The sequence below is a fragment of the Mustela nivalis genome, assembly GCF_964662115.1.
Source record: "Mustela nivalis genome assembly, chromosome: 13".
Lineage (NCBI taxonomy): Eukaryota > Metazoa > Chordata > Mammalia > Carnivora > Mustelidae > Mustela > Mustela nivalis.
The window spans coordinates 5628669-5642615 of NC_139032.1; the positions used below are offsets into that span (position 1 = coordinate 5628669).

A 13947-nucleotide genomic window follows, 5' to 3' on the forward strand; every position below is an offset into this window, starting at 1 on the left:
TCAGAATTCCTAGGAGAAAATAACTTTAGTATTAAAATTTTCTGACAACAAGCATAATCATTATTTGGTTATAAAGTAAACTTACCAAATTTTTACCATCTTGCTTATGTATAGTTACAATTCTACTTTCATTTGAGCCTTCTTGGCTTGCTTGCTTAATAGTAACATCAATAATATCAGGGAAGTCACAATATAACTGTAAATCCTATAATTAAGAGCATTTGAAATTAAAAACAGGTAAAACTAAGGGAGCCATTTTAAAACAAGAAGGACATAACAACATGCATTCCAAATTCTTTAAACTAAAAAAAGTATTGATAGTAACTAAATGGGATTCTCTCCCTCAATAATCCAACCCTAAGACTTAACCATATCTTGCTTTGACTTAAAAATGAGAGCATTAAAGGTACCAGGAATCTAATTATGTTACAGTTCCCTTCAATCCAATCAATGTCAATAGGAACCATTGTCAGAAAACTGTAAGTTTAATCACCAAAGAAGAAAGGTAAAGGTAAATGTCTAATAATCTAAGAACAACAGAGATATGTACAAACTTAAAACTTAGAGTACAGACCTTAAAAAAATGAATGCATCATCATAAAATCAATTAAAATTAACTTTTTCCAATTAAATTTTATGATTATGTCCATTACCAGTAACAGCAAAATTTTAAAGAGGCAAAACTACCTTAAAAATCACTTTTAGAATTCAAGCCTTTTCGAAAACTATAAGAAAACCATTAGTAATATTTGTCATTTAAAAACTTCCTCTTCTATCAATGAGAGAAGAGAATTGCAAGACCATGTTTCCAATGAGTAAAATTACTCTGCTTCTATTGCCATTCACTTAAATTAACAAAGAATGAGAACGTATCATTAAGGATTACCTGTTCTGTCAGTGTCTCACTTTCTTTATGTTTCCCTCTTGACCACTGAATTCCACCGTTTCCAGTTATTATAATGGTTGCAAAAATCTCCTCACCTGAAGGACCTCTTCCAGGTTCTTTTACTTCAAATTGCTCTGTGTAGAAGGCTGACTGAAGAGTTTCCAGATTTATAAGATACTTAAGTTTCAAGTTTCTGGCAGTGGCTTTGCAATGGCTGAACTGCTCAATAAATCTGCGAAATCTGTACCTTATTCGTTTCCTTGTCAAAATATGATAGTCTTGGATCTTTGCTCGAACACATTTTGGTAAGAATGTCTTGTAGCTGGGGATAAAGAGCACACACAGAAAAACAAAACAAATTGGAAGATAAATCTAAAACGACACTGGGAGAGAAACTACCACCTTTCTCCACGACTGGTAACTGCTACCACACAGTGGTCAAGCGGAGAAAGGTGACAGCCACCACATGTACAATATTAAGTTGTTTTTTTTTTTAAGGATTTTATTTATTTATTTGACAGAGAGAGATCACAAGCAGGCAGAGAGGCAGGCAGAGAGAGAGGAGGAAGCAGGCTCCCCACCGAGGAGAGAGCCCGATGTGGGGCTCAATCCCAGTACCCTGGGATCATGACCTGAGCTGAAGGCAAAGGCTTCAACCCACTGAGCCACTCAGGCGCCCCTAATATTAAGGTTTTAACTGATGATGTGAATACATATAAAAATTCTCTGAGTCACCATAAATGTTTAGAATAGGATATGTTAATTTTCTTCCCCTAATGAAATGAAGACTTAGTCTAGTTAATAATGGAGTCTCTAAAAATTTGTTTTCTCTGATTATCTTATACCTTATTATTATTATTATACCTTATAAGATATCTTATATCTTATTTTTTGGCACCATGTTGCAATATTTCCTATGATGCTGTACACCAAAATTTATCTGAATTCTGGAAATTGCTACATTTTGTTGTTCATTATGCAAACATACTTCTTTTGTATATACTATTTTCTAGACCCTTTTCAATAACTCCTAATAATTCCTTTGCCTTCAAAACAATTCTACTTAGAAATGTTCTGATGCTTCTGTAATTCTGTGTCTATGTAAAATACCCTAAAGAAGAGAGATGATGACTTTCCTCCTACTCAAATATCTGACAAATGAAGACCATTTTATTTCTGAAGGTGCAACTGCATTAAATTTCCATGCCTTCACCTATGCTAATCCTTCCCATCACCATCTCCTACCTGGTTGGTTCTAACTCATTCCAAAAGTCTCAGCTCAAGCATCATCAAATCCAGACAACCTTTCTCTAGGAGTACATTACATACTACTCCCCACTGTCAGACAGCATTCTGTGCACCACCACTCCATGAGATCACTTCTCACTCTATTCTGTATGTGACTAGTTATAGCTAGTGCTCCAGCTGTCTCATGCTGAGAGTTTACAGTTTAAGACTATTGAGTTGACTGCTAAAGAGCTATCATTAAAATTTAAGTTCTATGGTTACAATTATAGTAAAAATATAGGGAATACTCAAAATGTATCACTTTCTAATTATTTTACATTTAAAATTTTTACACTTTATTACTACCTATGCTTTTGAGGTTATTTACATCACTCGTACATGAGTGATGTAAAAGATTTGCTATTGCTCATCTCTTCCCAATTCTACATCAGGCACATCAGGTTGATACCCTGAAACTGGCCATATGCAGGATTTATACCATGGATATCAGCAAAGATGGCAAACCAATCACACCTTTGGGGTTTGGGTTTTTTTGAGAACTGGTTGTTATGCATTTACTAGCATACCATGGCTTCTTCCCTCCCCTACTCTCCCTGAACCTGGCTGAGGAACATTCAGCTTTGTACCCAGGCAGCAGAGGGGCTGGAGAGTCATTTGATAAGGCAGACACAGCAGCATAAATTCATCACCACCAATTTCAAACATGCTTTCAGCACGACCAATTTTACACTTCTCTGTTCAACTAATTCTCCCAAGTTCCACAATATGTCAAACCCTCTCCAATCTTCTCAAACTGCCTACCTTTCTTCCACCTCAAACAAACCTCAGCTGTATTCCTCCTTATGTTCACCACATGACTTCATCTCTTTCTTAGGGAGGAAAAAAAGCTTCTCTGAGCAGAGTTCCCTCAACATTCCACTAGCAAATCCACATTCATGTGCACTCATTCCCTCCTCCTCCCTATCTGTTCCAACAAATGAGCTATAAACCAGCAAGGTAACGCCACTTCCTGGACACATATTTACCTATAGCCTCTTTCTTCCTCTAATATACATTTACTCTGGGGACTTTTACACTTATTTCTCTTCGAGCCACAAAAGACTAATGTTCATTCCAACTTAAAATGTAAAATTTCTTTGTCCTGCATATCCCCCTCAGCTACAGCTTATCTGGCCTAATTTTGAAAGAGTTTATACAGTCATTTCCACTTACTCTTCAATTCACTCTAGCTTCTACTCCATCATTCCATAGAAAATGCTTTTGTTAAAAATCAAGAAAAACTTTCATGTTGTTTAAACCAAATTCCCATATCCATCTCCCTTGCCATTCTTCCTCAGCATCCAACATTGCTGATCATTCTCTCCTTCAGCTTTCTCCCCTCAGCTTTCCTCACTTTATTCCTATCTCTTGGGATACTTCTCAATCTCCTTTTTACCTTCACTCCTACCTAGTGATTAATGTTGAAGTTCCTCAGGATTTAAGACCCTCTTCTCTTCTTATTTAAACTCTCTCTCTCTAGATTCTCTATATGCAAATGACTCTGATACCTGTCTTTAGCAATGACCTCTCAACTCCACACTCTTATCTTCTGTAGGCAAGTCATTCGATCATTTAATTTAAATGTCTCAAAATCTCCTTAAACAATACGTCAAACCCAACTCATAAGTCCTACTGATGTTCTCCCCTAAAAGATCCTCTTACAGCATTTCCTATCTAGTAAATAGCACTGCAATTCACCCAAGACCTGGGAATAATCCTTGATGCGGCCTTCTCCTTTGACTCCCATTATACCATTCATCAGCATGTTCCCATGAGTTCCCCTCCTAAATACTTCTCTTAGTTACCCATTTTTCTCATTACTAACTCATTACTAACCACATTGCCTGGAAGAAAATACTGCAATGATTTTTGTCTCTGAACAAATAGCATTTCCATCTACTCTGACCATTGTCTGACTTTTTTTTCTACACTGGACTCATGGGGATCTTTCAGAATCACAAATCTAATAATTTCACCATTGCTTAATACCCTTCTATGGTTTCTGAGTGCTCATAACCTTGTCAACATGGTTCTAAGGTTTTGTAGGTTCTGATCTAGTCCCTGCTTTGTCCCTCCTAACTCTTCGGGGTCTAGCCATACTGATTCTCTTCACTCTCCCTTCTGCTACAAGGCCTTTTCCATGAGTCTCTACACACTCCATCACTCCCCTCTCTCTGTCATCAAATTCTACTCTTTTTTTTTTCAGATATTACAAGTCACACTTTTGTTCCTAACAATTATATATTTCTAAATAAATAGATATATGAAATCTAAAAAGTCTAGATAGCATAGAGGAGAGCCTCAGGAAGTTTAGAATAAACACTGAAAAGACTTAAAAAATAGAATCAGAATACAAATGACTCTTGCTAAACTACTTCTGTCAAAAACATTAGTTACCAAGAGACTTACTAAATCCGAATACAATTTATATAAACATTTTTCAAAAATGCAAAATATATAATCACCAATGGCTACTTTTTAATAAGGCATATTTGGATATAAAAAGAATATTTAAAATAACAACAGAAAACAAAGTTTCCACATTGATGCCTGGCATAAAGGACCAGAAATGCTTCCTTTGGGAATACCATAGGCATGTGTGGTTCTTGAACATGGTGAATCCACTTCAGCATCATGCTTTCAGAACCAGACTTGTTAGAAACACAAAATTTTTCCAAGAGAAAGGTTAACTCTTGAAGCATAAAACATTTTTTTTCATGCTTTTCTTATTTGAGTTTTTAAAGAATGCTAAAATTGAGGTTCCAAAAGGTTCTGAAATTGAGTTTTGGCTTAGAAACTGTATATTATTTTTTGCACTATAAAATGAAATCTGCAGCTTATTATTAGAGTAGGCCATTAGAAACTCCATTATTATTTACTTAGTTTTTTAGAAAGGGAGTCCAGTGAGATGAGGTGAGTAGCTCCGTAGCTATATAAGTGGCCTTGGTCCTGGCCTAATGTTTACAAATTCAGCAGTCTCCTTAACACTCTTTGCATTTTCCAGTTCTCTTCTTCCCACCCGTTAGCAGACAGGATTTTTAAAGAGCACATGAAGAATGAAAACGCAAAAATGTTATCCTTTCCTTCACTTTCTATGCTCTAATACCTAAGCCATAATATTTAATTAGGAAGTGTCATATAGAAAAGTATCTAATGCATACACATGCACAAAAAGGTGTCCACCCACACCCACAAACACAGCTAACACATAGGCACACAAAGATGCACTTTACATGCATTTTTCTAAAGTCGGGGGAGGAATATGTATTTAATTATGCTAATCAGATATCCATATCCTACAGGGTTTTTCTGGGAATAAAACAGTGTATTTCATTCTGCCAACAAATAATCATTCATCGATTCTCCCATCAATCTTGATTATTTTAACACTGAGTAGAGTTTCTTGATTATTTCTCAAAAATAAGCATTAAATGTGAATTCAGAAAACATCAGTTGAGTTAAATTATTAAAAAAGACAAGCAAGGCAGGCATATTTACTTCAGGAGAATTTATTCATCTAACATCAAATTGTCATGGCACAAGAAACAAAAAATAAATTACTTCAAAATCTAAACTTCTGTATTATGAATGACACTTTTAAGAAAGTGAAAAAACAATCCAAAGAATGGGGAATATATTTGCAAATTATAAATATAGTAACTTTCATCTGAAGACTTGTATCCAAAATATGTAAAGAACCCTTACAATTTAATAACAAAAAATCGTGAGTTGTTCATTTTAAATGAGTGAACTTGGCCTAACAGGTATCTGATAATAACAAGAATACCTAAAACCAAAGAGGAAACAGAAAATGATACCCTGCAGTGTGGGTATGTAACTGTTTTTAAGGCACTTAGCAAAGGAGTAACCAGATTCATAATACCCTCAAACTTCTAATCCTAAGTATGCAATATGTAAAACATATATTTAATCTTCAAACTAAAAAAAAACTCAAAGAACTCTTATAATAATCATATACACCTTTAAAAACAGTAAAAGTCTTACAGCCATTAAAGCTGGGTTGTAGAAGAAGTATTTCAAAAAATCCTGTTAGGCAAGACAAAATTCAATATGCACAAGAGTAATTTGGAGAATGTGGAGTGTGAAGCACTTATAAAAGAATCTGCTGGATCAGTTATGACATGAATAAGATCTAAGGATCTAATATAAAACATGGTGACTGATAAGACTATACTGTAGACCTGAAATTTGCTAAGAGGAGTGTATAAATGTTCTCACCAAAAAAAAAAAAAAAAAAAAAACAGTAAGTAGGAAAGATAAATATGCGAGGCGATGGATGTGTTAATGAAGTAGATGGGGGAGTGCTTTCACTGTGTATACATAGAGCAAACCACCAAGAAGTACACTTCCAATCACCTCCCAATTTTATATGGCACTGACACTTCAATAAAGTGTAAAATTTTTAGGAAAATTCCCAGGAGAACTTGTGAAGATTTGAATAGGTGGGCTTTTCCCTCAGATTTACTGAATCCAAATTCTTGGGTAGCACTGAGAAATATTCATTCTTAGCAGGCACTTCATGTGATACTAAATTCAAGTAAACTATGGGCCAATATTCGAGAAATACCGCTTCAGAATTATTTGAGACAAAACAGACAATTTGAGAATTTGCTATCAGAAATTATGCCTCCTGGTGCTCTTTTCACTCCCCTAACTTTGCTTACCCTTTTTAGAATAAATGGATCAAAAAATTAATAGGTATCAAACGTCTATGATATTTCTGCAGTACTCCAACTTTCAATATTTTTTTTAACTCTAAGATAAATCAGTACTGAGGGCATAATGTACAATATGATCACTATAACACCACTATAGGGTATACACGCAAGTTTTTAACCAGTAGATCCTAACAGTTCTCATCATAAGGAAAAAAATTTCTTTTTCTTTCTCTTTTTTATGTACCTATATGAGATAATGGATATTAACTAAACTTATTTTGGTAATTATTTCACAGATATATGTAAGTCAAATTATGATGATGTACACCTTAAACTTACAAGTGCTAAATGACAATTATATCTCAATAAAACTAGAAGAAAAAAAGAAAAAATAAATTTGTCTCACAAAGTATGTGTTGTACACAAGGAAGAAAAGTTACCCATGTAACTTTTAATTATAGAATTGGAAAGATTTGACACAGAAAATGCAATTAATTATAGAAAAACTCTAACTGTTCACGTTTATGTATATGGATTTGCATAAGGAAACTACCTGATAGAGCCATAGATGTCCAATGGGGTCTGATCTTTCTCTTTGGCTAGTCTCATCATATCTAACACAGCCATTCCAAGACATTCTTCTTGTGATTCATGAGTCACAGGTATTTTTATCCATCCATGTAAAAAATCATGCCGCCACTACAGGAAAAAAATTTAAAAGGAAATATCTCTTAAATTTCACTATCACATTTAAATCTATTATATTGTAACCTATAATTTCTAGAATATATGCATTTAAAAAGAATGTCAACTCCTTCACTGATTTTCATTTTGCCATAAAATTTCAGTAACTTTTTTTATCAATGGAAACTGAATACAGTACATATGATGTCAACCTATTTCCCTACTTGTATCTCCAAATTATATCTTCTACATAAAAATCACAAAATGAGATAAAAATATCTAATTAAGATAGATATTAGTTAATTAAATAAGTAGGGATATAGGGAACAGAAGACACAAAAAGAGTCCGAAAAAAAGCTTATAACTTTATCATTATATATAAAAATGAAGAAAAAGAAAAACAAGAAATTATAAGATTTTGGTCTAGATAATTTGGAAATGAGATTGAACATATAATGGTAGAAAAGAAAGTCAAAACATAAAAAATATTCTAAAAACATAGCAATTTTCTTGATAAGAAAGGTATGAACTAAAATATTAACTGAAATAGCAATATTTAACCAAGGTTTTATTAGTTTTGTAAAAGATTTTATTTATTTATTTGAGAAAGAAAGAAAAAACACAAGCTGGGGGCAAAAGGTAGAGGGAGAAAGAGAAATAAACTTCCTGCTGAGCAGGGAGCATGACAACTTAGGGCTCAATTCCCAGGACTCTGAGATCATGACCTGAGCCCAAAGCAGACGCTTAACAGACTGAGCCACTCAGGCACCCCTTAAACAAGGTTTTAAACTGGGTAAGAGAAATACAGGATCGCTCTCTTTATTTCGTGTATATATCTCCTTCCTTTTAATGTGATAACTTGTCTCATGAAATTAAAGTTTAACACAAATTCTTGAAAAATAATTTGATTAAAAAGAAAATAGGGGTGGTTCAGTGGGTTAAGCTTCTCCCTTCAGCTCAGGTCATGACCTCAGGGTCCTGGGATCGAGACCCATGCCTGCTCAGTAGGTAGTCTGCTTCTCTTTCTCCCTCTACCCACCCCCTGCTCATGCTCTCTCTCAAATAAATAAAATCTTTTAAAAAATAAATAAATAATTTTATTAAAAGAAATAAATACACATTTAAAATTATATTTGCTAACTTCCTATTAATAAATTAGAAGGCATTTTAGTACAAAAAAACTATATTATTTAAAAGGCACAAATCACGAAGTAACCAGTATTAACCAAAACAAAAGCTTAATATTGGTAACAAAGTTAATTCACAGAAGGAGTTAGATTTTGTTTTGCTAACATTCATCTCACCACACTTACAGAAACAGGCAAGTAAATTATTCTGATTAAGATAACTGATGGCTGGGGCACCTGAGTGGCTCAGCAGGTTGAAGCCTCTGCCTTTGGCTCAGGCCATGATCCCAGGGTCCTGGGATCGAACCCCACATCTGGCTCTCTGCTCAGCGGGGAGCCTGCTTCTCCCTATCTCTGCCTGCCTCTCTGCCTACTTGTGATCTATCTGTTAAATAAGTAAATTTAAAAAAAAAAAAAAGGATAACTGATGGCTAACTCTGGAAAACAGTATGAAGTTCCCTCAAAAAGCTGAAAATAGGGGCGCCTGGGTGGCTCAGTGGATTAAGCCGCTGCCTTCGGCTCAGGTCATGATCTCAGTGTCCTGGGATCGAGCCCCGCATCGGGCTCTTTGCTCAGCGGGAGCCTGCTTCTCTCTCTCTCTCTGCCTGACTCTCCGCCTACTTGTGATTTCTCTCTCTGTCAAATAAATAAATAAAATCTTTAAAAAAAAAAAAAAAAAAAGCTGAAAATAGAGCTACCCTACAACCCACCAACTGCGCTACCAGCTATTTACCCGAAGACACAGAGTAGGGAAAAGAAGGGGCACCTGCACCCCAAAGTTTATATCAGCAATGTCCACAATATCCAAACTACAGAAAGAGCCCAGATGTCCATCAACAGAGGAATGGATAAAGATGATGTGGGATATATATATACACACACACACACAATGGAATATTACTCAGCCATCAAAAAATTTAAAACTTGTCATTTGCAACAACATGTATGGAACTAGAGGGTATTATGCTAAGTGAAACAGTCAATCAGAGATAGACAATCATCATATGATCTCACTGATAAGTGGAATTGAAGAAACAAGGTGAAGAGAGGAAAAAGTGAAACAAGACGAAACCAGAGAAGGAAATAACCCATAAGAGACTCTTAATCTTAGGAAACAAAGTGAGGGCTGCTGGAGGAGAGGATGGGGGATTGGATAACTGAGGGAAGGACACTAGAGCCTCTAGAGGATGTGTTGTAAAGAGCACTTGGTATTATATAAGACTGACGAAGTACAGACCTGTAGCCCTAAAGCAAATAATGTATTCTATGTTAATTAACTGCATTTAAGTTTTTAAAAAGGTAACTGATTGCTAGGTACATTCTTTTTAATACCTTGCTTTTGTTCCATCTCTTACATAGGACCAAAGTATAATAAACTATGATCATGAAGATATTCTGTGGAATTTATACCCAAAAGACAATAAATATAGGAAAAGCCATTAAGAGCAGCACTAAGAACATAACCAATCAAATGCTCATTAGAGAAAAATTACAACCGAAACAGAGTCCCAAATACCAAAGCATACTATTTTCAACTATTTTTAAACTTCCTTTCAAAAATGCAGGTGTACAAATGAAAACTGCCTTTAATTGTAACTATAGAAAAGTAGTTTTCCGGAGTCAAGAGTCTCCAGGAGGTGGGTAGAGGGGTGGGGTAACTGGGTAATGGACATTAAGGAGGGCATGTGATGTGATGAGCACTGGGTGTTATACATAACTAATGAAGCACTGACCATTATATCAACAACTAATTATGTACTATACATTGGATAATTTAAATTAAAAGAAATTTTTCTTTAAAGATTTTATTTATTTATTTGAGAGAGAAACAGTGAAGGAGAGCATGAGAGGGGAGAAGGGCAGAGAGAGAAGCAGACTCGCCATGGAGCCGGAAGCCCGATGCAGGCCTCAATCCTGGTACTCCGGGATCATGACCTGAGCCTAAGGCAGCTGCTCAACCAAAAAACCACCCAGGTGCCCCAACAGAAAGAAATTTTTTTTTAATTGTTTTTCATCTCGGTAGCCGACAACATGTGAACCAAAAAATTTTATCTGCATTCACCCAGAAAAATAAGAAAACTGTGACAGACACAAAATCAGAAATGAACCAAAGAAACAACATGGAGTGAATAGACATTTTTTTGCCAAGTATATGAAATTCATTAAAGATTGTTCACATGGCAGCAAATTATTTGCTGCATCACCATATTTGATGGTATCAAGGCAATCCTCAGAAGAAAATGAACTTAAAAGGGATATCTAACTTTTGGCTTTCATTGGCTTACCTTTTCTAAATCCATCTTTCTATAGTAGTGTCTTTTTTTTTAAGATTTTATTTATTTATTTGACAGAGAGAGATCACAAGTAGGCATAGAGGCAGGCAGAGAGAGAGAGAGGAGGAAGCAGGCTCCCTGCTGAGCAGAGAGCCCGACGCGGGACTTGATCCCAGGACCCTGAGATCATGACCTGAGCCGAAGGCAGTGGCTTAACCCACTAAGCCACCCAGGCACCCTCTATAGTAGTGTCTTAACAGACTTCATAGTTCAGTGGCTGAACTATTTTTTAGTTATTAAAAAATATCAACATAATCTTATACTCTGATGTCATCACTGGTCAAACATGCTTTATTCTATAAAATGCATATAATCCATGCTGATATCAAAATAATCTGGATAAGTTAATTACTACCTTATGTATTTTTCTGGGCACAGGTTTAGAGAAATAGAAACATTAAGAAATAGAAAAATTACATGTGGTCTTTATTATCTAGACACAATTTACGATTCTATTGTGAAATTATTTTGCTTTCCTAAATGAGAAAATCCTTCCTAGGAAGACAAAATTAGAAATCAATCATATTTTTTCTAAATCAAAAGTATTAGATACCACAGTTTTAGGGTAAAGCAGATGAACAGTTTAGAAAAATTGTCTTATTAATGGGATTTAAACTATCACGCCACCAAAATAAAATCAGTTCTTCAGCACAGATGATATAGTACAATCATAAAAGCAACAGAAAGTCATAACCACATAGTATCTATTCTCAAAAGCCTATCTCTCCCTCTTTTTCCAATGACTACTGAAAAAAGGAAGCTATATAAAAGTTGGGTGGTGGTCAAATTATTTTTGACAAGAGCACCAGAACCAGTCAATAGAGAAAAGACAGTCTTTTTCAACAAGTGATGCTGGAAAAACTGGATATGCACATGCAAAAGAATAAAATTGCGCCTTACCTTACACCATCAACAAAAATTAACTCAAAACAGATCAAAGATCTAAACTTAAGGGCTAAAACAATAAAACAGTTATAAGAAAATATAGGGGAAAAGCTTCATGATAGTAATGACTTCTTGGATATGACACCAAAAGCACAGGGAATCAAAGAAAAAAGAAACAAATCTGTTTACATCAAAAATTAAAAACCTTTGGACATCACAGGACACATCAAGAAATGTGAAAGGCAAACGAAAGAATGGGAGAAAATATGTCATATAGCTGACATGGAGTTAATATCCAGAATATATAAAGGACACTTACAACTTGACAACATTCTAATTTAAAAATGGGCAAAGGAAGTTCCCCAAAGAAGATATTTAAATGGTCAAAAAGCTTAAGAAAAATGTTCAACATCAGTAACCACTAGGGAAATGCAAATTAAAACCACAGCAAGGTATCACTCCACACTCCACAGAAAAATAGCTATTAGAAAAACAGAAAGTAAGTGTTGGCAAGGATGTGGAGAAATTGGAATACTTATACACTGCTGGTGGAATGTAAAATGGAAGAGCTGCCATAGAAAACAGTGTATCAGTTCCTAAAAAAAAAAAAAATTGAGGGACGCCTGGGTGGCTCAGTTGGTTGGACGACTGCCTTCAGCTCGGGTCATGATCCCGGAGTCCCGGGATCGAGTCCCGCATCGGGCTCCCAGCTCATGGGAAGTCTGCTTCGCTCTCTGGCCTTCTCCTCGCTCATGCTCTCTCTCACTGTCTCTCTCTCAAGTAAATAAATAAAATCTTTAAAAAAAAAAAAAAGCATGATACATAACTACGATCTTAATTACATTAAAATGCTTACTTTAAAAAAAAAAAAGATTGAACGTAGAATTTCCAAATAATCCAATAATTCCAGTTCTAGATATGTATTTAAAGGAACAAAAAGCAGGATCTTAAAGAGATATCTATATACCCATGTTCATAGCTGTGTTATTCTTAAGAGCCAAAAAGTAGAAGCAACCCAAAAATCTATTAATAGATAAATGGATAAACAAAATGTGACAGATACAAAGGAATTTTAATCACCCTTAAAAAGGAGAAAATTCTAACACACGCAACGACATGGAAGACCTTGAGGACATTATGCTAAGAGAAATATGTCAGTCAAAAAAGAGCAAATGCTGTATACTACTACTTATGGGAGGCATCCAGAATAGGCAAATCCACAGAGACAGAAAGTAGAAGTTGGCTGCTAAGGGGAGGGCACGGCAAGTTACTGTTTAACAGGTAAGAAGTTCCAATCTAAAAAGAAGAAAAATGTTCTAAAGATGAATCAGGGTGATGGTTACAAAACAATGTGAATGAGCTTTAACACCATCACTCTGTCCCCACCCAAAAAGGGTTAAAATGGCAACTTTTACTAAGTATATTTTACCAGAATAAAAAAAAGTTTAAAAAAAAAAGTTGCTTGTTCTCCCCAAAAAAGGAATATTTATCAATGTGTTGCTCACAAACTGAACCAGTCTTCCTAGCATCTTAGAAATGTGAACCACGAGGATCTGCGGGATAATTTCCTATGATACTAGCAAATCTGATTCAGAACTCCTTAATCTGACATCTTTGGGATAACAACAGTATATCTTTACCCAAAAGCACTAATATCTTTTTCTTTAGTTTCTACTCCTCAGTTTTGTGGCCCATAAAAAACAAAAGTTATTTAATGACAGAACATTTTGATTACTGTTTAAATTAAGGTAATAGGTAAGGAAGCATTACAAAATGTTCAAATATACTATAAAAATTTCATAGAACAGTATTAATAAACAACCGGAGCACAACTCTCAGATCAAGTAAAAACACCCAGTCATCCTCTTATGAGGAAATAAACAACTACTATAGCTCACTTTTTGTTTACTTTCCCACTTTCTTTACATTTTACTATCCACTAATTAAGTCTGAAATTGTTCAGGAATTTTAAGAAGTTTCTCTGAGGAAATTTTACTGTCTTATATTCCAGATACTCATATCTACATGAATCCTGCTGTATAACTCAATCTAAACTTTGTGAAATC

The 13947-nt window shown here is 35.0% G+C and overlaps 1 protein-coding gene across 4 annotated transcripts in view; it reads right to left on the bottom strand.

Annotated features, from left to right (window-relative positions):
- JAK2 (Janus kinase 2) overlaps positions 1–13947 on the bottom strand; it is a 127064-nt gene that overhangs the window by 47389 nt on the left and 65728 nt on the right. For 2 of the 4 annotated variants that reach the window (XM_082694273.1, XM_082694272.1), the window contains exons 6-8: positions 7406–7551; positions 887–1208; positions 86–205 (exon numbers count right to left, since the gene is read on the bottom strand). In XM_082694273.1, coding sequence (XP_082550399.1) covers positions 86–205; positions 887–1208; positions 7406–7551 — 588 coding nt within the window. The remainder of the gene's footprint in view (positions 1–85; positions 206–886; positions 1209–7405; positions 7552–13947) is intronic. The other 2 variants (XM_082694275.1, XM_082694274.1) reach the window with 1 other exon arrangement.